General features: G+C 32.8%; 2 protein-coding genes across 4 annotated transcripts; one reads left to right on the top strand and one right to left on the bottom strand.

The window, feature by feature from the left end:
• Positions 1 to 564: 564 nt before the first annotated feature.
• LOC148610265 (vesicle transport protein GOT1B-like) lies at positions 565 to 19,504 on the bottom strand. 3 transcript variants are annotated; one of them, XM_088542573.1, is made up of 7 exons: positions 19,378 to 19,496; positions 12,631 to 12,775; positions 9,262 to 9,353; positions 7,030 to 7,208; positions 3,885 to 3,966; positions 3,175 to 3,207; positions 565 to 692 (listed from the first exon to the last, which is right to left on the bottom strand). In XM_088542573.1, the coding sequence occupies exons 2-7, from the start codon at positions 12,653 to 12,655 to the stop codon at positions 675 to 677; spliced, it is 429 nt and encodes a 142-aa protein (XP_088398699.1). In that variant the 5' UTR covers positions 12,656 to 12,775; positions 19,378 to 19,496; the 3' UTR covers positions 565 to 674. The 3 variants fall into 3 exon arrangements, with proteins under 3 accessions (XP_088398699.1, XP_088398700.1, XP_088398701.1); XM_088542574.1 differs by lacking the exon at positions 565 to 692 and having other exon boundaries at positions 1,225 to 3,207; positions 19,378 to 19,492; XM_088542575.1 differs by lacking the exons at positions 565 to 692; positions 3,175 to 3,207; positions 3,885 to 3,966 and adding an exon at positions 5,092 to 6,248 and having other exon boundaries at positions 19,378 to 19,504.
• Positions 18,715 to 27,798, top strand: LOC148610264 (aldo-keto reductase family 1 member B7-like). The gene is made up of 11 exons (XM_088542571.1): positions 18,715 to 18,795; positions 20,901 to 21,136; positions 21,359 to 21,529; positions 21,817 to 21,933; positions 22,293 to 22,370; positions 24,138 to 24,254; positions 24,680 to 24,785; positions 25,154 to 25,236; positions 25,908 to 25,991; positions 27,031 to 27,113; positions 27,551 to 27,798. The coding sequence occupies exons 2-11, from the start codon at positions 21,044 to 21,046 to the stop codon at positions 27,591 to 27,593; spliced, it is 975 nt and encodes a 324-aa protein (XP_088398697.1). The 5' UTR covers positions 18,715 to 18,795; positions 20,901 to 21,043; the 3' UTR covers positions 27,594 to 27,798.
• Positions 27,799 to 27,895: the final 97 nt, after the last annotated feature.

Below are 27,895 nucleotides of genomic sequence, written 5' to 3'. Positions count from 1 at the left end.
CACAAATCTATATCTGTTTTATCATGTTTATGCATAATCTGTTTTTGAAATATGACTTTGAAATATTTTAAGGTTTCTAAAAAGGTCAGTTTAACATGAACTACTCATGCTAGGTCAATCAAGCATCACTACATTACACTTCCATATCGGTTTCTGGTATATGCCCCAGCAGTCACTATCAAATGTTAAATGAAAGCGCCTAGGGACCTTGTGCCACAATTGAGAAGTATATTTGTAATCACAAATTATTTTTTTTGTAAAAGTGTCTGAACATTATTGTTTACTATTCCTTAACACTCTTCTTCACATACTTGACATTCATAATTTCTCCATCTTGATGGTGTGATGGGGGTTATGGATGCTTACCCAATCAGTGCACCTGGTCAATGCTTCTTTTTTGTGCATCCTAGTTGCTCATTTACTGTCATTTTTCTGTATGATAGTTGCTTAATTGTGTTAGTATTTTTCTATTTCCGTTTTCGTTGCTTTATCTATCTCTTGAGGTATAAATTTGTCAGGAGAATTGGGTAAAAGGAAAAAAAGGATCAAGCAAAAATAACCAAAGAGGAAGATGTTGAATTTATTTACAAATAGATGAATGTTTTATGACAGCAGATTCTTTGGTCCACAGTTTAGGAAAATTGTAAAATGAAGAAAATATAAAGCAGCATTATTTATGGCTCTCCTGCTCCCTGTAAATAAATATAATTCAAAATTAAAATATCAGCAAAAGGATTTGTCAAGCACTCCCTCATCACAAATAATTATTTTTTGTCAGTGCTAATTTCATTTAAATCAGTTGAGGCTTATAAATGTTGTGGGGCTTATACCAATTATGGGTAGCTATTTTGTTCTACTGGGGCTTCATAATTTTTACTTAGAAAAGTATGAAGCCCCATTAGCAAAAAAAAAAATGCTGGGAAAATTTAAAACAAATCTATAACAATTTAATAAAGATAGTGTTACATGTGTACAATTACATTTTTATGTGTTATAACCACAGATTGGGATCTTACTATCAGTATGTGAATGCACATGCATGCCTTGCTCAATGGAACAAGTATGCTTTGCTAGGTCCAGAATCTCTTCTACACTTTAAAAACCATGATAGCACATTTATTTGAAATTCTAGGAAAAGGACAAAACAGAGATATTTTTATACACACAGAAAATAGAAATGTATATACTTGGCTTTCGCATTTCAAGACTTTAATCATATAAGAATTCAACAGATAAATAAAATTTATTTAAAATTTTATTCAATGAAGTATGAAATACATGTAACATTTATTAATTGCGAGTCCAAACAAGATAAGTGTGAAAACGAAAAATGAAATCAACAAAGTACAATATACACGAAAAAAATGCTACATAAACACTGAGTCTCTTTAACCATGAAACAGACCAATAATCTTTCTCTCAATTTTATAAATAAATTATAAATAGGAAGATTTAATTTTTTTTACCAAAAAATATCTACAGGCATTACATGTACATATACAATCACACACACAGTAAAGTTAAATTAATGTACATTGTTTGTATCAGTGTTGTAATAGTTGAAAATCTAGGCATGTTACTTAAGACACTGGTTTAAAATTAAAACATCAAACACCTGTATATAAAAATATGTTTAGAACCAATGGGACTAAATGAAAAATAAAAGACCAAAACAACTGTGTTAACTATATATCAACCACTTATGAATTATTCATGATGGTTGCACTGTAAGTAAAATTGCATAATTACATGTACATGTACCACAACTCTCTGAGGTTGAGATCTAGAAATTCTTAAAAGGACTGACTGGCCCAATGGAGGGGAGCCCCTCCAGTTTTTTTCTATAATCAAACAAATTTGTTCAGCCTAAGGGAACTTAGCCCCTCAGAGCCTATCCCCTCCTAGGATCTGACTATGGACTGTAACATACATGTACATGTATGCTTTTTTATGCTAATCTATTTTAATATGCTTATAAACAAGATACAGCTCCCTGTAAGAATTTTAACCTGTAAATTACTTTAAAGAACATGTTGAAGCTAATATTTCTCCTCCATATAGTTTCCTAATATTTTCAAAGAACCTAATTTAAACTACCAATTGTAAAAACAAAGGTCATCAAACTTGATTTTGAGATAACTGAGTATCAGTTTTGGGGTTTGTAAATCTGGACTGCTGAAAAATAAAATTGTGTAAATACTTATCAAACATGTTTTTAAATTCTAAAGGAATGATTCAGGACCACATATTTTTTTCCATGCTGTTAGCAAAAAAACTGAAATCTTCAAATTATCTGCATTTGTTGAAAGGGCTTAACTTGTTTTGAAAATTAAGTACTTTTTCAGAATTTCATTTCAAAACATTTTATAAAGATATTGTCCTTTTTATTTCATACAACTTGTGGGTCGAAATATACATATTTCTTCAAATTCGCAAGATAACTGAAAAAGATGCTCTGTTCTAGCTTCATAATATTTTTCTTTAATTTACAATAAAATAAAGTAAGAACTCAGTGGTTACTGAGGACTTCTGGAGATTTTTCATTAAAGCTCATGATCAAGAGAGACCATTCCTTTACATGAACTTTCAGAAATCAATTGGATGTATCTAAATTTGCAACAAAAAAAGAGAGATTTGGAAGAATCAATTGGACCATGCACTGAAGATATTTTTTCCATAATTTCAGCAAGACCTTTTCATTATTTTAATGATAGTCATGCAATAACTTCTGATAACACAGTAAGTACAGAGACAAACAATTGTCTCTTCTTGATAAAATATTTCTGACATATTTGTTAAAGACATTTTCCATAGGAACTAACATGCATCCCTTAGTAAGAAATGATTGTTCATGATGATAGACTTAACCTCATTAAATTGATATCACAGAGCATTTTCTGACACTCCACATCAACACTGAATTTCTTTCGATATTAGTATCTTCCTAAGCATGCACACCATGAGAAGCACCTCAATTAACTCCCACCACAAGAGCCAAGCATGGTCTTTTAGAAGTATGTTCACAGGCACTGGATGGTTTAAATTTAATACAATATAATCTTTGCTCTCTGGCTCTTAGAATGAGTACATATTTGTCCTGAAATTATGCTTGACTCTTTTTTGCTCTTGCTAATGAAACAATCTAATAAATTAGTCAGAAATAGTTCACTATACCATAGAATTTGATTCTCCAAGTCTGTCAGCTACCTGCAAAAATAAAAAATTGTGAAACCACTTAAAAAGGATGATCAATATTATTCATCACTAAAGTCACTCTATTAAGCCATTACATAATCTAGCCCTTTAATCTTAGTTTACATGTATATCAGTATTTCTGTAAAATATGTGTAGAAGCCACAATTATTGAAATCACAACAGTTTTCCTTAAGAGTAATATATATTGAATTGTTCCTCCTGAAATGTAACAGAAGGACTTAGTCATGTTCCATAAATCCACCACAAATACTTTAAGGATGCAAGTTCTTCATCAAAGTTACAGTATTGTGCTGAAACTTTGTAGGATGGTTAGACACAACACATAGTTGAACACCACACACAACATTTTTATGCCACAAATTTAAGAGGAGTTACATGTATATAATTTAGAAATTTGTATGTGTTTGATATTTTTACCAGTGCAAGGGCTGAATGGCTACGAATCTTATTTTTGACTACAGTACATGTTAAAGGTGCAACAAATTTTGCATTTAGAATTTTCTTTAATTAACTGTAAGAGCAGTTACACCTAAATGACATGTTATGTACAGATACCACCATTTTCAAGTTCTTTGGCACATGTGACTGAATCTGTGGTAGCAAATTCTTGGTTTATTTTCCATTGTGGCAAATGTTAAAATGTTATTACTACACTTGATAAAACTAACCTGGCGAATATATGGTAAATTCAAAATGGTTCCTATCACTGGTACTCTTCTTAAAAAGTTGATCACCACAGGGAAAAAACCACTGAAATGGAATATAAAAGATACCTGTATGAATAGTGTTTACTTCCATATATCTATCTATCTATCTATCTATCTATCTATCTATCTATCTATCTATCTATCTATCTATCTATCTATCTATCTATCTATCTATCTATGTGTGTGTGTGTGGGTATTTAATAAGCCTTGACAAATGCATGAGGGCTTTGTTTAACTCTGTCTCAAATTTTCTTTAAAATAAACAAGACATACAATGTATATTACATGTTTGTTCAACTATGTATTAACAAAGGCAGATCAAGGGTTAGAGTTCCAGGGGACAGACCCCCAAATTTGATGGAAAAGATTATTACTTTGTTACAGCTTTGGCAAAAAATAGCCAATAATAGCCAAAAGGTTTAAGCCCTCATTTTTCAAAAACTCTGGATCTGCTCTTGGTTTTATGATGTTCATTTTTTGTTGCCTAAAATCTGCTTTATGAACCAAACAATATCACATCACATACTGGTACATTCTTGGTAGATATTCCTCATACTTAGTAAGAAATAATTCCAAATCACCTTCCAAATATACAGAGGAAGATGTTTACAAAATGCTGGAATTTTTAATCGACAACATATTTGTCCAGTGTGGTGGACATGTTTTTCAACAAACAGTCGGCATTCCAATGGTAACAAATTGTGCTCCTTTACTTGCTGACCTATTCCTTCACTCTTATGAGGCTGACTTTATAGCTGATCTGATGAGAAAGAAAGAATATTGTTTGGCTAGATCCTTCAATCTCAGTTTCCGCTATATAGATGACGTACATGTATTATCTTTAAACAATTCCAATTTCGGGGATTTGATACATCGCATCTACCCAAAAGAACTTGAGATAAAGGATACTACAGACACTGTGAAGTCAGCCTCATATCTTGATCTACACTTAGAAATCGATGGTAAAGGAAAACTATTGACCAAACTTTACGACAAACGTGATGACTTTTCATTCAGAATTGTCAACTTTCCTTTCATCAGTGGCAACATCCCTTTGGCACCTGCGTATGGAGTGTTCATATCACAACTCATACGTTATGCCAGAGCTTGCCGAAAGTGCGCAGACTTTTTGTATCACGCTAGAACTCAAACAAATAGGCTTCTGAAACAAGGTCATGTTGCTATAAGATTTAAGTCATCACTACAGAAGTTTTATGGTTGTCATCATGAACTCGTGGATCGTTATGGTGTATCCATCTGCACCATGAAAACTGATTTATTCAACAGGTCATAGTTTCTCTTTCCTCGTTTGTCTACCCCGGACTTGACTTTTTATTAGCAACTCGGTGGGTGTTTCTAGAAAAGCAGAGGACGCTTACCCTACCGGTGCACCTGGTCCATGCTCCCATTTTTTAGTGGACTCTTAGTTGCCCATTTGCTTTTGTTACTTTGTATGTATGATTTTAGTTACTTTATGTTCTTTGTTGTATATGTCTGTTTTCCATGTCTGATCTTTGTCCCTGGATTTCATTCTTTTGATTACCGCTATAACCTTGGTTCCCTTGATTACTCTATAATACATATAATCAGTATCGATTCCTGTGTCAAGTAAGAAAAGTATTAACCTTGCAACTACAAAATGTATGTCATCTACAGAGTTCTAGGATTCCTAATTCCTGTTACCTGGGGCAAGTGAAATTTGGGTCAGGGAAAGTTAGGTACTTAGTTACACTTTCCTGTGGCAAGTTGAAAACTTCATATGCTGTAAGCATGGTAAGGATTTGTTTTGTTAGGAAAGCAGTTATTGACTGTGGGAAAGTTGATTTTATAAGGATTTTTCCTGAGGAAACCTCAATTTCTGAAAAATTCTAGAACACTGCATCTACATATACTACACAAATACAGGATGTTGTTCCAATAACACTAGCACATTTAGAAAAAATATCAAATTAGTTTGTACTTGCTGCAAAACAATCAGAAAAAATAGGAACATTGGTCTCTAAATCTCATACAACTAAATTCATTATCTTCCGGCTATGTATATGTTAGGTATTGTATTGATCTCTGCAAGTATTTACTATTTTTATAAAGGTTATACCATGGTGCATTTGTTGTGTTTCACCATATCTGTTCCCATTTCTAATGTACATTTTTTTGTATATGTCTCAAGGGAATCTTTCGATTTTACAACATGTATATACAGTCCTTGATCGGATCCGCACAATGATTTAAAGGATCGATGACTGTTGACTGATCGGTCGCTGAAGGATTGATGACCGGTGACCCAGATCTGATCGCAGTTTGTTATGTAAAAAGGCGTAAGATCTGTTTGAAATAAAAGAAATGTAAAATAAAAGTATAAATTGATGTTTAAATCTATTACATTATGTAAATATGTGTAAATTAAGAAAGAAAACAACAATAACCATAAAATACAGTGACCGCTCTGTGGTCATGTGATGCGATCACTGGTTTAATGGATCGGTTTGATGGATCGATACAGACATTTACAAAATGCAATACTGTAATATCATCTAAATAAGTAATAAATGTTGGTCTCATTGCTCAATATGACTATACAGTACACATATCTGAACTGATCTGTGCAACAAAAATTGTGATCGGTCATTTATTTGTTAAAGCAATCTAATAAACTGGTCATCACATGACAACAGAGCATTCAATATATTTTACAGTTTTCGTTATTTCTTTCTCAATTTTACACATATTTACATAATGCAATAGATTTGTACAATTGTTTATCTTTTTATTTTACATTTGCTTTATTTCTAACACTTATTCCGTCATTTTACACAACAAAACTGCAACCAGATCAGTCAACAGTCATCAGTTAACAATCCATCAGTCATCGGTCATCGATCCGTCAAATTGTTGTGCGGATCAGTTCAAGGGCTGTACATGCTATAATTTGATATTTGACATATTTTAAACTACAGATTTTTTAATGCGAGTCTAATAAATGTTATTTTGAATTTCATGGGCAATCTCAACTTACTAGACCAATTTTGTGGATTACATTGTAATTCAAGTTCTTATTGACACATGGCTCCGGTGAATATTTGATTAAATCATGTAAATATCTTACCTAAATAAAAGGAAAAATCCATACAATTCTACACACATTCCAATAACTGGAAAACCTAATAATACTACGAAAATGCCTCCCATAAAGAAACCTGTTGCTTTCATTTTATGTTTTTGAAAGAAAAATCTGACTGTTCTTTCTAATCCTATCACAAACGACAGTCCGCATATGAATAAAATCTGCAATGAAAAATATACATTTGTTTGTTCATGTACAACTACAAAAACATGTACACGTATATTGAACAATTTGTAACAAGAAAAATATATATACTGGTTACCAAAGACCACTGATAAAACTTTAAAATCACATTGTATTTTACCACTGTTTGATGCACCTGTATTATAAATAAATGTACATGTACATGTACATTGTAGCTTCAAAAACAAAAGCATTCAGATGCCTCAGTTACAGACTGCCTTGTTTCAGTGTTCTAGGATTATTTGTCATCAAACTTAAGTTTCCACAGAAAAATTCCAATTAGGATTAACTTTCCACAATTAAAATCTTAACAAAACAAATCCTTTCAAAAATTGAACATGATAAACAACTTTTCTACACCAAAATTGCACTTGCCCTGGATGATGAGAAAGTGGAATCCTAGAACACTTGAGGTCCACAAATGGATTTACAAAAAAAAAATCATAGCTTAAAACATGAACACCAAGCATGGAACAGAATCAAAACTAACCATTCACCAATACTTGAAGGAAATCAGTCAAAAAACGGAGGTGCTCTCAAGGCAACAAGCCTAAATCAAGATTTAAAAAAAAAAGTCCTCTTCCCCAAAAAAGTAGTCCTACCTGGTCAAATTCTGTGAAAATCAACCTCATCCAAGCTTAATACAAATAAATTTGGGCAAGAGTCCCCAGGACCCCCTATGCCCTATTATCCCTAAGGCACGGTCTGGGAGGGGGCAATAGCCCACTACTGTGAAAGTATTAATTTTCATGGTGACTAATTTTCGCTATTTTCGTGGTGGACAGAAAAGCGCCAAAAATAGTACCCGCCAAACTGATTTTTAACACTATATAATGCTTCTCATTTCTTTGATACCCCTAAAATTGATACTGCGAATATATTCACTTGACAGAATCTGTGAAAATTAGCTATCGCAAAAATTAATATGTTTACAGTATAAATTTGCAGAGAAAGAACATAAAATGAAAATAAATAATGGCTATACAACATTTTCATTATCACCGCCCAACTCCAGAGGCCATGTTCACTATCTAGACCAAATATTGTTGAAATCAAAGCATTAAATAGCGGGAAAATGGCCACACAGAAAAAATTTTTGTCATCACCGTTCAACTTAGAATACCATGTTCCCTACATAAATCAATTTTTTTTGGAATCTAAGCAATTGGTGAATATGGCAGCAAAATGGATGCCAAAAAATTTTTTAATACTGTCAGTCAACTTGGAATATCATGTTTATCTTGTACGTAGCTTTCATCTACATTATTCTTCTGTAGTCGAGGAAAAAATGCAAAATTGCTTTCTGACCCCCGTGTTCCATTTTTAGTGATGACTGCGATGTTTTTCAACCGATGGACAATTTAAAATGATCAGTTTGTGCAGGATACCTTATGGACCAATTAAACCAATTTCATAAAATTTTGTCACTTGCTTTCAGAAAACATTTTCAAAGTTGTACTTGTGAAAAACGACAAAAAAATCTGTTTCAACCACTCCTACATCGTGCTACAAATCATTTTGAAAATTTTAACATAGGTCTAGCTACTGAAGGTGAACAGTATTACCCACTGTCAGACCTTTGCTTAATTCAAAATTTTGGAGTTAAATGTATTTGCAAAGAACTGTTTTTTGACCCTTACATGTACATGTATGTTCTATCTTTAGTAACAGCGGCCATGTTTGTAGATGTTATAAAAATTTTAAATGATCAGTTTGTGTAGGATACCCTAAGGAACAAACATGTCAAGTTTCATTACAATTGGTCAAGTAATTTCAGAGAAGATGCTTGAAAAAAGCTAACAATGATGGACACAAAGTGATGACAACAGCTAATATGGCTTTTAGGCCATGTGAGCTTAAAACAGAGGCATGATTTAGATGACAACAAGTTATGACAGACACATAGACAAACAAACAAGTAAAATCATTAACCCCCCCTGAAACTTGTTGCAAAGTTTATAATTTACAATGTTCAATGCAATTATTATAAAGTTGTTTAAAAAAAAAATACCAGTAAATGACAACACTTACATTGCCAATGGCTAATAAACCTCTGTCAAAGAAGAACATGATACCAAGAAACAGGAAGGCTATTCCGAATCCTGCTAAACCTACACCTATTTCTGAAAAAAATAAATATATTTGTAATAGCAAAGCATAATTAGCAATACATACAAACCTACATGTACAGTACAGAAAGAGACAAACTGTGGCTGATCACCGACATGGTGTGTACCACTTTTAGAGTAGCAGTAAATACATGTATCGTTTTAGTCTTGAAAGATATTTTTATATTTTTTCAGCTTTTCAAGTGTTCTAGCTAACTACTCACAAATGAAATACAAAAGAAAGTCACATAAAAATCCCTTATACAATGTACATGTAGAAAACAAATGAAAACCACTCTAAAAGTGGTACACCACTACTTTGGTGTTCATTAATGGTATGTCTCTTTCTATAATGTAGGCTACTTGTTTCTTTCTATAACAATTGACTAACTTGTTTTTTTTTCCAGTTTCAGCAGTTAACAGGATACTCAATCAAAATTATGTACATTGTATCTATTTTGATTTTACTGAGACTGATATATGAATTAGTGTACATTGAATATTTTGAGATTAAAACATACAGCTATAAGTTAATGTTTCCCTAAAACCAAAAAAAAAACCTGAAAATTTAAACTTCAGAATTTCAATTATGTTGGGAAGAAACAAATACAAAAAGTAATTCTCAAACGTCTCAATAAAATAATACTATCATACATTTAATGTAACAGTGTACTTATCAGCAATTTTATCAGATTTGATAATAAATGGTGTCAAAAATTAAATCAAAGTGTCATTTAAGGTAATTACTGGTAATACATTTGTAGTTAATGTCCTCCTTATGTAGGTTCTTTTAAACTAACACGATACTAAAGAATGTTCCAAAATCAGGGTATCAGGTCTGTTCAACCTACAATGTATGAATGTGTTCTCCCTGAGTCTGTTTATCCTGGGTCAATTCACCCTTGAAGTTAATGTTCCCCTTATATACAAATGTATATTTTTATAAAAAAAATTGCATGTAAAATTTAGGAAAGGAAATGAAGACAATTTGAAAACGATTACACAATTTCAAAAGAACCTCAAATGCTGCATAAAGAATATGGATGCCAGCAGAGAGTTTTACATGTATATAAAGTTCCTGGTGCCTGTGAATTATAAACTACTGTGCTCACAATAAGTTTACAAACATGAAGTAATACATGTAAAACCAATACATACTTCCTGTAGCCAATAGCATAATCAGTATTCATGGTTACTGTAACTGCATAATATTACTTTCAAATGCAACAACAAAAATATCATTACTATACATTTTTGTACATGTACTGTAAACTGTTTAAATTTTGCAAATTCTGTGATCTATATGCTTTCGTGCAGTAATTGGATTTGTAATAATTCCCTTAATTGTATTATACGTTCCTGAAAACTGTGTGGGAAATAACCGCTCGCCAACTCGCCAAATATGAGTAGATGTGTATTTTGGCGAGTTCTAATTAGCTTACACTCATCAATTTGGCGACCATTATTCAATTGGCAAGTTCCAAGGAAAGTTAATCAGCCCACAGGTTATTTAGTAAAACAACCCTTAACATCATACATTAAAAATATGTTTCCTACATTACCTTGGTAATTTAAGATTTGTTACCTTGCAAATTATGTGTGGCTGTTATTTGTCAAAATAAAAATGAACAAGAAGCAAATGATAAACATCTGTTGAAATATAATTCTATTTTTAATATATGAGTTCAGAATTGGAGTCTTTATTTTGTTACTCTGAAGTACATGAAAAACTTCAATGGGAGGGAAAATTCGAAAATGGAAAAATTTTTGATAAATTTAAAAACAAATGAAAAGATAGTTGAAGAAAGAAAATGAAAGGCAGAAGATAGTCAAATCCAAGAGGAAACAGATGACAGTACAGAAAAAAAAAAAAAAATTTGGCTAGTTGAATTTCTATTTGGCTAGCAAGATCAATATTCCACTAGCCAAAATGGCAAGTTGGGGAAAAAAAATGGTTTCCCACACTGTAAAAAGTATTGTCAACTAGGTTCTGTATACAAAAAATGTACTTATTACAAAAAAAAAACCCCATCAAAATCCAGTTTGTGCTCGTAAAAATCAGTAACTCAATAATAACATCATGGCAGCTTCATCCTTGTTTACAAAAATGTACTTAGTAAATGCAATTGAGAACTGCACAGACTCAGAAAACATTCCCTAGCTTTGACGATTAAATACAAATTGAATCTTAGCTTTTTTCCACGATAAGGATAGTAAAAACATAACTTGTAAAAAGGTAACTTGTTTTCAATACATCTTTTAACTTTATTTTGGAAGGAAAATGTGGTATGAACATGAAGCTAAGATATTGTAAAATATGAACCTGACAGTTTTATTGCAATATTCACAATACTTTTTAGTTGTGATCATTTTAAGTAAAGTTGTCATTAATGTTTAGGTTACAGACCACCAATTCAACCAATGAGCATTCGGAACGTACGCAAAAATAGTCCTACGCAGAAATTACCCCTGTTCCTCATAGTGCTGTGAAAAAAGTTCTCATCTTATTTTAAAAATTTAAACAGTTTCTGAAAGGAAAAACATTTCTGTACATTTTATAGGTGCATTTTGCTTCTTGTGATGTGAAGCCTAATCTCCATAATGATTTTTAAATATACCCCTGTCTTGTGAAAACACTGGGATTTCCCATGCTATTTATAGACCCTTCACTTCCGGTGACCAGTACTGCACTGCAAGTCTGCTAACCCCACATGCCATTCTGAGGATTGTGAGCTGACATATGTAGAATCATGCTGATATATAGTCCTCTGCAGGTTAAAGTTAAGGTAAAGTCCAGAGAAGCCATTGAATATTGTGAAATTAGCATAGAAGCCTATGGAAAGTGGAATTAGTGGTTTTTAGCCTTAAAGTGAGTAAAAGATCTTGTTCTCTGCCTCGTGACAATTTGAGATTTCAGATGGTAGCAAATCTCTTTAATTACAGGTCTATGAAGAGACATATGTTTGTACAGTACATGTACACGATGTAGGGAATTTCATGAAATAAAATTATTGACCCATGAACCCAAACTTTGTCAGATTTTACAGTTAAATGTTTTTAAGCCTATATGAATCTTATTATATTATTAAAAGTGTGTGTAGCTTAGTCAGAGAAGAAAGTTAAAGGAGCTACATTATATGGTCCTGTCACTGTCAAATTATGTATGTGTAGCCGTCGGCTGTGATATAGGGAATGTAGAAAATGATAATCATATAAAAATGAGCTATTTAAGATTGCTAAAAGACTGTTCTACACGTTCGAGTATTTATTTTTTATCTGTTACATAGCTTACTCTGAAAATCTGTGATTTGATACATCTTTGATGCTCTGTTTCGCCACCGTGGCTTTCATTAACACTTTCTGGACCTCCACTTCGAAGAGTATCTCCAATGAATGACAATCCGTCCCCGTATCTTTGTCGTATCTAGAATATCTTACTGCAATAGTTAATACACTGGTGTTATATGCAGTAATAAACACACTGGTGTTATATATGTTTTGTTCGTTATAATTTGTTCGCATCATAATCTGTCTGTCTGTCTATCTATATGTATAAATCGGACAAACCTCCGTGTTTGACTTCTGCCCTGAGCGCGCCACGGTAGGTGTCAGATTGACGGACCCAAGCTCCGAAACACTATACGCTTGAGACAACCTCTAAGAGTCGGGTTAAAAATAACTGTGTTGAATAATTAATAAAAGCTAAAACCAGATTCTACGAAGGTGCAAGAATATCTTCATATATTACATATTATATAAAACCAAGGATTTGTATAGGAGGGTTCTTCGTGATGTCATCACTTACCTGTGATTTGGTTTTGGTTGGCAAAAAATCCATTGAGTGGCATGGGGCATCAAATTTAAATCATCATAACTTTTTCATTCTTATAGATAATTGAAAAATTCTTTTGGTTCCCAACATTGCAAATAAAGTTCTTTTTATCCATGGAATTTTTAAATAAATATTCAGTAATTAGACTATATGTACATACGATTTTAATTATAATTTTATACAAAAATAGAGGTTTATATATATATATATATATATATATATATATATATATATATCACTTCAAATTTATTTTTAAAGTAAAAGAGTTATAAATTCACATACTTACTATGAATTATTTTATCTAAATGAAACATTTTACAGAACCAAAATTGGATATAAAATAAATAAGTTATAAAGTTTTGAAAATTGGGATTCTAATCATGAAATTGTCAATTGTTAATTTAGTTGTTTATTTGCCAACCAATTTGACAATTAATGATATGCAAATTATTGAATATGACATCACTAATGAGAATGGCGAACTCTCCTATATATATGTTTATTCTATATATTAACTCGGCTTTGATAAAGCTGACTAATTACTCGATCAGAAATCAATAATGAAAACTCATTATCAAAGGCACATCCTTTGTATACTGATAAAAGGAGAGGGCCAGATAAAATCTAAACAGTAAAAGTGCATGGGTCAACTAAAATATCAATAGTTTATGATAATATCTTAAAATAGACTTAAGGAGGTAGACCTAGGGTAATGGACACAACTCTTACAAATCATAGGAACGTTTGTATTCAGCATTTTACATCAAATTCATAAAAGTATCAAAGTAACTTGGACTAATTTCACTCTGTTTCAAAGGAAAGCTTGAAAGGCTTTGGTGAAATTGAATATGATACAAAAATATCACTGATTTCAAGAGTTATGTCCCTTACCCTAGGTCTACCTCCATAACTACTACGGTTGTTCAAGAAGACTTCAGTGTAGTTACAGCATATAGACAAAAAGTTACTTGTGAATATATAAGAAGTCTAGATAATAAACTTAACTAAGTTGGGTAGACCAGAAATAGAAAACAGACACACGCACCAAAGAACATAAAATAACAAAAATAATACATAAAAAATAACAAAAGCAAATGAGCAATTCGGACTCCACTAAAAACTGGGAACATGGACCAGATGCACCGGAAGGGTATGCGTCCTCTGCTTCTTCTAGAAACGCCCGCCGAGTTGCTCATAAAACGTCGTCCAGGTAGACGAAAGTGGAAAGAAAAACTATGACACGTTAAACACATCAGTTTTCATGGAGCAGATACACATTAACGATTCACGAGTTCATGATGACGACCATGAAACTTCTGTAGTGATGACTTTAATGTTGTATAGCAACATAACCCCGTTCAAAAAGCCTAATTGTAAAAAGTCTAGCGCGAAACAAAAAGTCTGCGTAGTTACGGCAAGCTCTGGCATCTCGTATGAGTTGTGTTATGAAAACTCTATACGCAGGTTCTGAAGGAATGTCGCCAAAGATGAAAGGAAAGTTGATAATACGGAATGAAAAATCATCGCGTTTGTCGTATAGTTTGGTCAATAGCTTTCCTTTACCATTGATCTCTAAGCGTAGGTCAAAATATCAGGCTGATTTCACAATGTCTGTAGTATTCTTTATCTCAAGTTCTTTGGGGTAGATGCGATGTATAAAATCCCCGAAAGTATGATTGTTTAACGATAATACGTCATCTATATAGCGGAAACTGAGATTAAAGGATCTAACTAATCGCGATGTTCCTTCTTTCGGATCAGATCAGCTATAAAGATAGCCTCATAAGAGTGAAGGAGTAGGTTAGGAATTAGAGGAGCACAATTTGTTCCCGTTGGAATGCCGACCATTTAATGAAAAACGCGTCCACCACACTAGCAGTTTGAAAACATCTACTTCGTTATATTTAGAAGATGATTTGGAATTGTTTTTTTTTCACAAAGTATGAGGAATCTCTACCAAGAACTACATATTTGTATATAAGTGTACCGTCTTTCTTTGGAAGAACAGTGATGTATAATGTTTTTGAGTCGAGATTTTAACCGAGAATGGGGAACAGAAAGCACAATGAGTTGAAAATTTAAATCACAGGTTTTAATGCTATGGTATTCTAATAATAATCTTGAATTGAGGGTTTCCAGATGATCCTCCGAATCCCCCAGGAACAACACTGAATCAACACCACAACGGGAGTAACACACTTCAAGGTAGGACTGGAGACCCTCCCTACTTTGCAGCCCCGTGCAGGTCCGGGTGTCAAAAGAATAGGCTTGCAGCAGCGCTAAGCTTGTCGTAAAAGGCGACTAAATAGTGCTCAGAACCCTAGCCGGGGGCTAGGCGCTCTGCCCACAGAGCAACTGGGATGTGTGCCCCAGGTGGTGTTGCTTTTTCTTCTAGAGGTGTATGATTCATCCCATAGACATTTCCAACTTAGATTACGCCCTTGTTGTTATGAAAAATGCACTTATAGTTCAAAGGTTGCAGATGGTATGCCTCCCTATGACAATGTATATATTGATGACAATGTGAGTATCTTGTGATGTGATGCACTGGCTAGTAACGTGATATCGTCGGACAAGCTGGAGCATAACAGGTGAAGTCTCAAATTTTTCCACCAACCTGAGTTATACAGAGGTCATCTAGCAGCTGGTTGATATAAATTTTGTTTAAGTCAGGGCTAAGAGTTCCTCTGAGTCGTTCTTCTTGCTCGATGCTAAATGGTGAAGTTTTCGCCGTTCCATTTTATATATTTCATGTGACAGCATCCCTATATAGGTTATCAATTATCAGTATAGCCTCATAGCTTATGCCGTAATCATAGTTGTGTGCCTTACAGCATCTAGGACACAAATGATCTCGAATGTCATATCCAAATTCTTCCATGGTTAAAGCACTATAAAGTGGGGACGCCTTAATTCTCTGTAAATCATCTTTGTAGCTCATTTTAGCGGCAATTTTTAGTTTAATCCGAAATTTTATGGTAGACTCTATAATTTTTGACAGTATGGGCGTGATTATGATTCTTTGCTGCTTTCTTATCACATTTATTCTTATATATAATTGTAATTGTTCCCACTTTGAAGTCAATGGTAAAGGAAAAACTATTGACCAAACTTTACGGGGGCTAGGGCGCTCTGCCCACAGAGCAACTGGGATGTGTGCCCCAGGTGGTGGAATGGGGTACCCCTGGCGTGTTACATGTTGGGGTTGTCAGGCTATAGTACAGAAAACCTGACCGCAATCCATAGTGGTGCACCGTGTTGGGAAAGATGCCACGTTCCTCGCACGTTAAAGAACCTTGCTGTGGTATTCCCCCGGAGTAGGAACCTTAGGGCTCCGCCATAGAAGGCTAAATTGCCCGACCCTACCCACCTCTCCTTATTTCCAGTGGCAATCAAAATCTGTCGACCCCATTGTCCTTGTGTCCCGTACTATCGTTTAACAATCCTAGTTTAGGGGATTTCATACATCGCATTTACCCCTCCCCCCCAAAAAAAACAAAAACAAAAACAACAAAAAAAAAAACAACAAAAAAAAAACAAACAAAGACAAAAACAAAAACAAGAGCACAAACCCCCCCCCCAAAAAAAAAAAACAAAAAAACAAAAAAACAAAACAAAAAAAAACAAAAAAACAAAAAACAAAAACAAATTAAGAAAAGGATTTAACAAACACTGTGAAGTCGGCCTGTTAAAACTTCCAAGTATTGCATAATAACCCTTAATGTTATTTTTTTCTGCTGATGTGGCCGCTGAGTTATCGATATTGAAAATAGCATGCAAAAACGTTTTAATCACCACTAGTATAGTCACGCCGCAATGGAAGAAGGAGGTTTAGCACGCTGCAAAAACCTATATTTAACACACCATTTCGTCTGAATTGCTTGTTCCAAGTCAGGACCATTGCAGTACTAGCTGCTCCGGTGGTGTAATATCTATTTTGGACTTGACTTTATCATGAATCGAATTAGTGTGCGGTAATTTTGTTGTTACCCTTATTAGTTAGGTGAGGAGCATTTACTTTTATACATTCAACCTTAGGCACCGACCATTTTTATATTGGGGGGCCTGGGATATTTTTGAAAAAAAAAGATTTTTTTTTGAAAAAAAAACTAAAAAAAATATTTTTGCTGTGGTAAGAAAAAAAATAAGTGAAGTTGCTTAATGGTGAAAGAAAATTTCGTATTCTGTTTTTCATAAAAAAAAGTTGGTTGCAAAAAAAAATAAAAAAAAGAAAAGGAGAGGAATCTCATGTACATATAGTGAATTTACCATAAACTGCCATTCAACATGCTAAATTATGTATGAAGAAGTATGTAACAAATGTCTTTAATATTAACATTTTACGGTTTATAGTCGCAAAATTCATAATGTTATAATGAGCAACTAAATGGATATCAATATCCATGGACTTTTGCGTTATATTAATCCAATTTAGATTTGATCTCCAACAGAGAAAAGATAAGAATACCATGCCGTCCGATTATTACCCATTGTGGAACTTGCGTAGAGCGTATTTCTCGAGTATTTTTTGCTACATATAGTTAAAGACCAATGAACTTACCATCATGTTCAGTAATGAACTATTTAAGACGGCTGAAAACGATCACATAGAAATGAAAAAAAGAAGTCTATGTTATACTTTTGAGCAATGAGAACTTACTTCTAATATTATAATTTGTTCTGTTAGAATTAGTTTTTAATGCGATGTGCAATGAGGACAGTCCCTAGTCCTGACATATGCGACACACAAGCGTAAGAACTTACTAACTTTATGATTGAAAAGTTTCCAAACAAGCACAACATAATTAGCTCCGAGATAATGGCTTTATTGTCTTTAATGGGTCTTTTGATCAACTTCAAATGTTATGTAACATTGCTAATAAGAACCTGAACTACTCAAATATACTTATACGTTATGTAAGTCCTCAGTAAATTTCTTAGAGAAAGTGCAATTAAATCCAAATGGAATAGTGTGAAACCTTACGACATTTAAGACTTCAATCTCATAAATTTTAATTCCTTGAAAAGTTACCCGACTGCAAAATATACAGCTTGTGCTGCTCAGAGAGTGTGTGCTCTCAGACTTATGTCAACAAAAAAAATAATAAAAAGTTATTAACATTTGTAACAAAATACTATTTAACATTACCCACAATCTCGTATTTGCTACGAAAGCACTGGCCTTATATAATTAATGACCCTGAATTCTCTTAACTATTACAACCACCACCAATGTAGGCCGTGGTCAAACCTTTATAATGCACGTCTTTCATGAACAATTAAACTACAAATATTACTCTATAGCACCTTTTTATCTGTTGAAGATAAAATCATCACATGTATATTATAATACATTTAATCACGGAACCAATTCAACATTCCTAACATATACTTGTAATATGTGTATATGTATTACAAAATACATTCGATTTCACTTAAGTATAATTTTACAACCACCTCCAAGCTACCCAAGATGAACAACACTTGGGTGATATGAATGCCAAAGTTTGAAAAGATAACACAGGGAGAGAACTCATCAAGGGGAAGGAATGAATTGGTAACATCAACGAAAATGGAGAACTCAGATTGCAGATTTTTGCTCCCAGAACAACCTGGTCATAGGAGGTATGACATTCTAACTCCCTCACAAGAAAACACACAAAACAAACTTGGTTCTCTTGATTACTCTTTCAGAGATGAAAACTAGAAACCAGATAGACCACATTACAGTCGCCAGTAGATGGAGAAAGCACATGACAACCGTTAGAGCTTCTCGAGGTGCTGATATAGCATCCGATCATCAACTTGTGGTGGCTAAATTTAATATCAAGATAGCCATGGCAACCAGACAAGATCAGATTAGAAGGCGAAAGTAAAACATAAGGAAGAGGCGTAGTAGACAAACAACTGGAAATTATAAAATCCACATATAACACCACATGCCAAGAAGAAATTGGATTCTCAAGAAGGAATACAAGCCATGGTTATCTGACGATACAATCGAGACAACTGAGAAGCATAGGCCTGTTTAGTCCGAATTTCCTCTGACCCTGCAACCCTCCTCTTTTTTATTTGGATATTGATATGTCGGGTTGGGGTCAGAACGATGTGCCATACAAAAAGTTGGAAATTTAGCGGTACCGCGGAGTATTGCCCTTCAACCGCTTGTAAGGACATTCAAGTTGAAATTGTGCATGTCAAACCTACCTAGTTCGATTTCGGAATCATTTTCCTGTATGCTTATACCAAATTTACTACAAAAATTACATTTATTATTGAAGTTTCGATCATTTTTCATGAGAGACCCTGTTTTGTTGACATTTTGAACCGTAATAGAGAGTAGGCGGAGCTTGTTACCTTTGGAACGGAACGGAGCAGAAACGATTTTTAAAACCGGAATCTAACAGAATATTTCAAAATTCCACTGAAAAAATTACGTGCTCGCTACCCTTCCGATCTTCTTGTGCTATCGCAAGGGAAACCTTCCTGCCTGCACGAGTCTCAGACTTTCTCGTGCTTTCACAGGGGAAGCTAATCCCGGCCTGCATGAGTCCCAGACCTCTCGTGCTCATTTCCTGGTTACAGACAAAGCGATGTCAAGTAAATTTCATCCAACCCTCACCAAAAATATGTTTTTTACTCCTAACCAGATATTTGCTGGATTAATTTTATCTTTTTAGTGTATAGACATGTTCTAAATCCATAGCAACATCAGTTTCATAGAAGAAACATTATTTTGGTCACCAAGAATTGAAAGATTTGTATATTACAGTGCCTAAATACGAGAACATGAAGTGAAAAAAAAAATCCTGATTTTGACTATCAACAATAACGGATAAGCAGGAATATTTCTGAACGTAAAAGATGACTGCAAATATATTAATTTTAATCCTTTATATTACCATTTGTTATACGGACTTTTCTTCCAGACCATTCCGTTTGACTACTGCATATATATTATCAGTTCGGTAATTATGTAATTACCTTTCATATTTTCGAAACTTTCGAGACAAAATTGTTCAAAACGTTAGAAAATGAATACATATCTGTATTGACAATCAAATAGAGAATAATGAGCAGTAAGTGATGTTTTTTTTTATACTTCATTCACATACTTAACCCATTGTTAATTATTCTCATTACCAAAAATCTAGTGCTTTTTATTAATCTATGCATAAACCCTTACATCGTTAAAGTCTTATTTTCAATCCAAACCTTACAAAATGCACACACATAATAGAGAATAATGAACAGTAAGTGATGTTATTATAATACATTTACATATTTAACCCATTTTCAATCCAAACCTTACAAAATGCACACAAAATAGAGAATAATAAGCAGTAAAGGATGTTTTTATACTTCATTTTCATATTTAACCCATCGTTAATTATTCTCTTTAAACATAAAATGACAGGATGTATCCAGTACTTATAATTGATTTATACATAAAGCCTTATATTGTGAAAGTCTTATCTTCAATCCAAACCTTACAAAATGCACACAAACCTAAGTTAATAAACATGTTGAATTAGAAAAGAAAGAACCCAATGCAATAATATTTATAATTGACACAAAGATCGCTTTACATTTACAAATCATTTATTATTATTACGAAGCTTTAGTAAAATTGTTATTATGAATACTAGTAAATTTATCAAGGACGTTACAGGGATAACATTGCATTAATCGTATCATTTAATTCATTAATGGTGTAGACGTTTTCACAGGTAACCATTGAATATAGTTCCATAAAGACGAATGAGCATTTGGATGAAATCAGAACACGTGTTTACATTTTTAAAAGGGGCAATGACCGAAGTGACTTGGTATTTAAATATAGTGGGAAAGAAAGATAATACACACATCAATTATGGATAGTGAAATTCGACATGCCATCCAACTACCTGGTGGTTCAAACTATCCAGTCATTGGGTTAGGAACATTTACAATATCCAATGCATCCGTAAGTTTAAACAATTTCTACGAATCTTTCTTTATATTTAAAAGTTTTGCTATTTATTTGGGTTGTCACGGTCTTATGAGCAGCCTTTCGATTGCCCACTGCAAAGGGAGATAATAAAACACTGTAACTAGTATTGTATCGAAGTTCCTTGAATTCATTTAACTAATATAATTTTCCGTCGGAATATTCAATGCTTTAATCGTTGCGTATTTCTGTCCATAGGGAAAACCAGGTGATGTATTTGAGGCAGTTAAATATGCAATAGACGTCGGCTATTGTCACATTGACACAGCATATATGTACGGGACCGAGACAGAAGTCGGGGATGCAATACAAGCCAAATTGGACGATAAAACCATCAAGGACAAGAAAGATGTTTTTATTACTACAAAGGTGAATAAACATACCCCTGTATCTAGGCAAATGCATTTTCCAGTTTGAGCCGAAATTATACTTAAGGATTATCTTCTCAATGTTATCATACATACTTAAAAAACGAAATATTGTATAAATGTCTATAAATTGACAGAGAAGGGGTTTGCTTTAGTGTTGTTTTATGTACTTTAACTTTCAACTGAATGCATTCACTGATATAAATTTACTTATATTCTTGTTATTGTGCATATTTTACATTTAAATTCAAAATATTCGATTATTTTACTCTTACCTTTACTCGAAAGTTATGGGTAACCAACTTTAACCCAAATATGGTACGAGTCAGCGCACTGAGGTCTATGCATGCTCTAAAGGTTGACTCAATCCAACTGTACCTAATGCAATGGCCAATGGGTTTTAAGGTAAGTTCTAAACATGCCGATAAGAGAACTGAATCTAAATATTCACTTTTATACTTGCTTTAATATTAAAGAAATTTTAAATTTATTCAAATACATATAGATTATATTAAACACAAATTACTTGCTTTTTTAATGATTTTTTTAAAATTTTGTTTTTAAACTTAAAACTTTCAGTGTTCAGTTTTGAATTGCAATTACTGCTAATTACCTGATAGAAACAAGTTCCGACGTCCAAACGTTACAGATATGAATATGAATGCAATGAGCTATTTAATCGTGTTGAAACCTGTTTGGTGTCCTTACAAAAAAAGAAATATTAACACCTTTCAAACAAAAATTTAATGTAATTTTTATTACAGGATGGAGATGAGAATTACCCAAAGGATGAGAATGGGAAAATCATATATTCAGATCATGATTACTTGGATACATGGAAGGTAATGAAAGTAAAAATCTAGTTTCATTTGCAGTGCATTATTTTTTCGCTATTTCCGTGGTTGATATAAAAACAAACAAATGAAAATACAAGAATTTCATGATAAAATTGCATGTAGAATACTTATGGAATGATTTTATATAAAGGTTACATAAAAGAATTAAATATAGAATGTGTGTGGAGTGGTTTTATATAAGGATGGCTATATGAAATAAAATGAGAAATGTATGTGGGGTAATTGTATGTGAGGACTCCTCCATGAACTTGCTAGTAGATTGTTGGTGGAGATTTTATATCAGGATTAATATAAAATTAGTATATAATGATTTTACATAAGGAATCATTCATAATTTTTGTATAAATTGGTTTATGGAGTAATTCAATATAAGCACTAAAATTATAAAAATTAAAAATACATGTAGAAAATCCTTTTAGTACATTCAAATGTATCAACGCAGTGTTCAATTTGGCCTTAGTTTTGCAAAACAGATTATGTGTCCGGGATATTTCTTTCAAGGGTTTTGATACATGTATATTGCTGTATTGATATACATATTTTTTGTATATATACCTTTATTTCAATGTCAACATTGCTGTATTGATATACATATTGTTTTGTATATATACCTTTATTCCAATGTCAACATTGCTGTATTGATATACATATTGTTTTGTATATATGTCTTTATTTCAATGTCAACACGAAAATGCGTCCAGAAATATATGCACAGGTAGTTCATAAGATACAACAGACAATCTCATTCTTTCACTTTAGATGAACCTTTTTGATTCAGGTAAAATGCTCTGTGTTATCCCCTTTCTTTACACGTGTCTCTCTGCTTTAATATTGCTTACCACATGAAATATTATTCTATAAATTTTATAACTACCAAAATGAAGATGCCCTGTATACATGGACAGTTTTAAATAGTGGGATATATTTACATTTGGTTTCCATTCCTCAGCTACATGACTTTTCCAAAATGTAAAAAAAAATAAAATAAATACATAAATAAATAAAAAAAATAAATGAAAAGTAAAAGACGTGCAGTAAACTTGCTCAAAAGTATACCTAGATCTTTGTGCATTTTTTAAAGCTTACCATAGGTACATATCAAAAGCATTTTACTTCTAATGTTTTTCTACAGCATGGGCGCAGATATTACAAAAGGGAAGTACGACAATGCGGTAGTGACAAGATATGATTTTAACAAAATATTATTTTATTTATTATACGTTGTAATTAAGTGTAATTAAGAACAGACTGTATTATTTTAGTTAATAGTAAAATCTTATAGACAAATCTGCACGAAGTAATGATTTTACGACAGCAGTGACGCAATATGGAAAAACTGCGCATGCGAATTGACAGACTTTCAAGCCTCCTTAAGGCAAGACTTCACTGTTTATAATGGCCTTCACCTCAAGGTCTCGGGTAGATGAGAAGATGTTCTGATCTAAGGAAATTAAGATTATTTAGTGCTAAAGTATCATCTTCAAAGCGAAACGTGATATTAGTGGACTGTTCTTACATGTGTTCTCTTTGTTGTAGTAAATAATTGGTGGTGACAGCTGCCTCTTTAGATTGTCGGACAAATCACCAGGTACAGGTGCACTATCGGTGATCATTGGGGTGCATATGGCATCTTGCAGCATTAAACCCTCGTATTTTATGTTTTTCTTTTAGCTTCAGATGATAGATACCCGAGTATCGTAAATACATACCAAAGTGATAAAAAAAAAAACTTTTACATTTCTTATCGTTTAGGCAATGGAAACATTGGTTGATGACAAACTGGTAGAGAACATAGGTGTCTCGAACTTTAATAAGAAACAGATGGAAAGACTGTTGCAGAATTGTAGGATAAAGCCATCTAATTCACAAGTAGGTTGAGTAATGTTAATAAAAACAGTTGAAGTAGTCCACCTAGTTGCAATTGCATCCAGAATAGTAGAATGCAACATTCCAGTGACCTTAAAGCAATGTGATATTATTGGTTTCTTACATTGCGGTATTTTACCCTAATATTGCCATTTGCTATACGGGCTTTTCATTCGAGTGTTTTTTTTTATTACTGTCTTGATTTTATCAGTTCGGTAATTCTATTACATGTATTATCTTTCGTTTGCCATTATAAGAATCATGATTAAAGTTGTTCATTTGTTTTCAATTTCGCTTACGTAGAAAGCGAAAGCACGATTTAGCTACGTTTCATATAAACCTTACTTTCATACATGAATCAATACTCCACTTTTGCTGTTCTACTGACAATCTTGTATGGTTTGGTTTACAAATTTTATTTTGCACAGATTGAAGTTCATCCGTATTTATCGAATGAAAGAATAGTGAAATTGTGTCAAGACAATGGCGTCTCGGTCACAGCTTACGCCCCATTTGCAAACCCCGACAGGACCTTTTAATTATTGATTTGTCATCCAGAAATTATTATAAAAATAATTGTCGTAAGATATCAGATGTTTTGAGTTTCGACATTTACCAACATAGAAAGAAAAACAAAATGTACATTTGGTTAGAAACCCTAAAATCACGAATTAATTAGCCACAAACGTATTAATTTTTTATCAAACAAATAATAGCACCCTTAATTCACATAATAGGAACATCTCCCACGTGTACAAATCTGCGATAAAAACGAAAAACTAAATATGGCTTTATATGGCATTTCTTTAAATGTTTTCCCCGACAAATATTGACAAAAAATTGAGGTGTCTGTATAAAGAAAGATGTTATATATATCTATCACTCAAACATTATATCCTTCAGGAAATTGGATGGTCAACCAAATATTTTTGAAGAGCCAGTACTTCAGGAGATCGCATCTTCAAAAAAGAAAAGTATAGCACAGGTTATTATGCTTCTCAAAATCACACAGATTTATTACTTTTCAATGTTTAAAATACTTTAATTGGGTAAACTTTCTAATCAATGGTTTATTGGGCGATGTACTGTATTATGTATCATGTTTTTGCAAGAGTAATCAAGGGCGCAAAGGTTATAGCGGTAATTAAAAGAATAATATCCAGGAAGAAAGACCAGATATAGAAAACAGACACAACAAAGAACATAAAGTAACTAAAATAATACATACAAAGTAACAAAAGCAAATGAGCAATTCACTTCGGAGATGAAATGTAAAGCATAGGTTAATTTTTCACTTAAACAGTTGTTATATAATTGCTTGTATAGTTTCAAAATTCATTTTAGAAAGTAGACCTAGGGTAAGAGAACAACTCTCACAAGTCTTTGGAAAGTTTGTATTCAGCATTTTACATCAATCTAATGTAAGCGTCAACGAAACTTGGACTGATTTCATTATGATTCAAATGAAAGCTTGATAAGCTTTGGTGAAAATGCATATAATACAAACATTTCTCTGATTTCAAGATGTCGCTTACTCTAGGTCTATCCCCTTTAACTAACAAAAATCTTACATGATTTAAAATTTGAAATGGTAGTTATAATGTAAGAAAACATGAATGTCTTGAAGTATGAATCTGTGACATAGCTTTATTTCAGATTGTATTACGGTTCTTATTGCAAAGAAATCTGGTCGTTGTGCCGAAGTCTGTGACGAAATCAAGGATAAAAGATAACATCGATGTGAGTAATTTCCTTCACCTGAACATGTAGTGATGGGGGGTCCGTCCGTCATTCCGTCCGTAACAAATATTTCCGTCACAGATTTCTTGTCTTTCTTATAGAGGGAATGTTAAGATATTTAATATATGGCTTAATCCTGATGACTCCCTCTCCAGCTTTCTAGGCCGTCTAGTTCCTGTTTTCCGAGCGACCTAGACTTTTTACATGTGCGGTATTGGGAAATTTTCCGTCGCAGATTTTTCTCGGCACTCATTGGAAATAATGAACATATTCTATTATATATACCTTAAGCATGAAGACTTATACTGTATCTCCCCTTTTCAGCTATCTAGCTTATCTACTTCCTGTTTACTGAGCGACTTAGAATGTTTACATTTGCGGTATTTGGAATTTTCTCACATTGCTCGGCACCAATTGTAAGGATAATTAGATGTTTGGCAGTATAGTAATTAGATTAGCCTTTTAAGATATTTTTTTACACTGATTTCAGCTCTGTATTGCATGTTATTAACAATTTCTGTTATTAACAAGAAACCATTAAGCCACTGAGGACATTCACTCAACCTTAAACTACATAGCATCATTGAATATAACAAGAATGGATTTTTATAACATGTCACAGAAACATTGAACCAACTGGGGTAAAAAATATCAGAATTTCGTTCACACATTTATTCCTAAATGTCGTTTTTTTGTTAAGGTAGGGTGGGATAGCCTACAATTACAATTTCTGAGTATATGGGCATTTATGGGGAAGTGGGGTATACACTTAGTGAGCGTTACTGATAGTATTTCTAGTTTTTATTTGAATTGTAAGACGGTAAAACACTTTTTTCTTTGTCTAACATTTAGTTTCAGAAAATATATGGCCATCATATTTAGCAACTATATGAACATACTAACCGTATCTTAAATTTTGTTTTATCTCCTCGTCTTTAATCTTACATTTTGTTACTAAAGACCATTATAAGAGTTAACGTAAACATTATGCAACGATATTCTAGATACATTTTGTTATAGACTTTTTTTTATTTTGCAGGTATTTGATTTTCATTTAACGGTTGACGAAATGAAAAAAATATTTTCTCTGAATCAAAACATCAGATACTACTTATTATCAGAGTAAGCTTCATAGTTTATTTAAAATTTCGTTTCCATAGAAACAACTAAAAATTGAGTAATGTTGTTTGTATAAGAGATAGATTTGTTTTTATTTTAGTTTTTTTGTGAACAATACGAATTTGAAAAATATAATGAAGTTGGTATTGAATAAAGTGTAAAATAAAAACAATAAAACCAAATTTAAAAAGAAGAAGAAGAAAAAAAAGACAATTGTCGAACAAACAAATACACACACACAAATGCAACAACCTCCACGAAAGAACCAGTTTGTGTGACTCTTTCTACACATCAAAGTTGTTCTTGGATATTTCTGCTTGATTTTTGTATTAATGTCAAATACTATATTCTGTATATCATTATGCTTAGATCCAGTGGAAATTTTGGGATAAAGTTTTTCATATTTCATTTAATGTAAATAATTCTTTTATATTTTTAAGCGCCAAGCAGCATAGGAATTACCCATTCCATGACGAGTATTGAAACAACTCTTTGTTCATATGATTCGCCATTGATGTCTGCTCGCGTGTTTGCAGTCACTGATCGATTAATATCAAACGAACTTGGATATGAAAATGAGCTTTTAGAACAGCTGACCAAAAACGAATTCTTGAACATGCACGTCCAGTATTTGCCTTGAATGTATTAGGCATTATTTTTTTTTAATTCAATAGAAGTGGTAAACTTAGATAGGGTTTTTTATTTAAGGAATAAAGGCATTTATACTTGAACGAACTCATTAAGGGTATACACGCATCAACATACTGACCTTTACATGCATTGTA

The sequence above is a fragment of the Perna viridis genome, chromosome 8 (genome assembly GCF_037379345.1).
Source record: "Perna viridis isolate PV_CMFRI_1.1 ecotype Kerala chromosome 8, ASM3737934v1, whole genome shotgun sequence".
Taxonomy (NCBI): Eukaryota; Metazoa; Mollusca; class Bivalvia; order Mytilida; family Mytilidae; genus Perna; species Perna viridis.
Note: the sequence above shows the minus strand (reverse complement) of the source record. Positions and strands in the feature narration are given on the sequence as shown.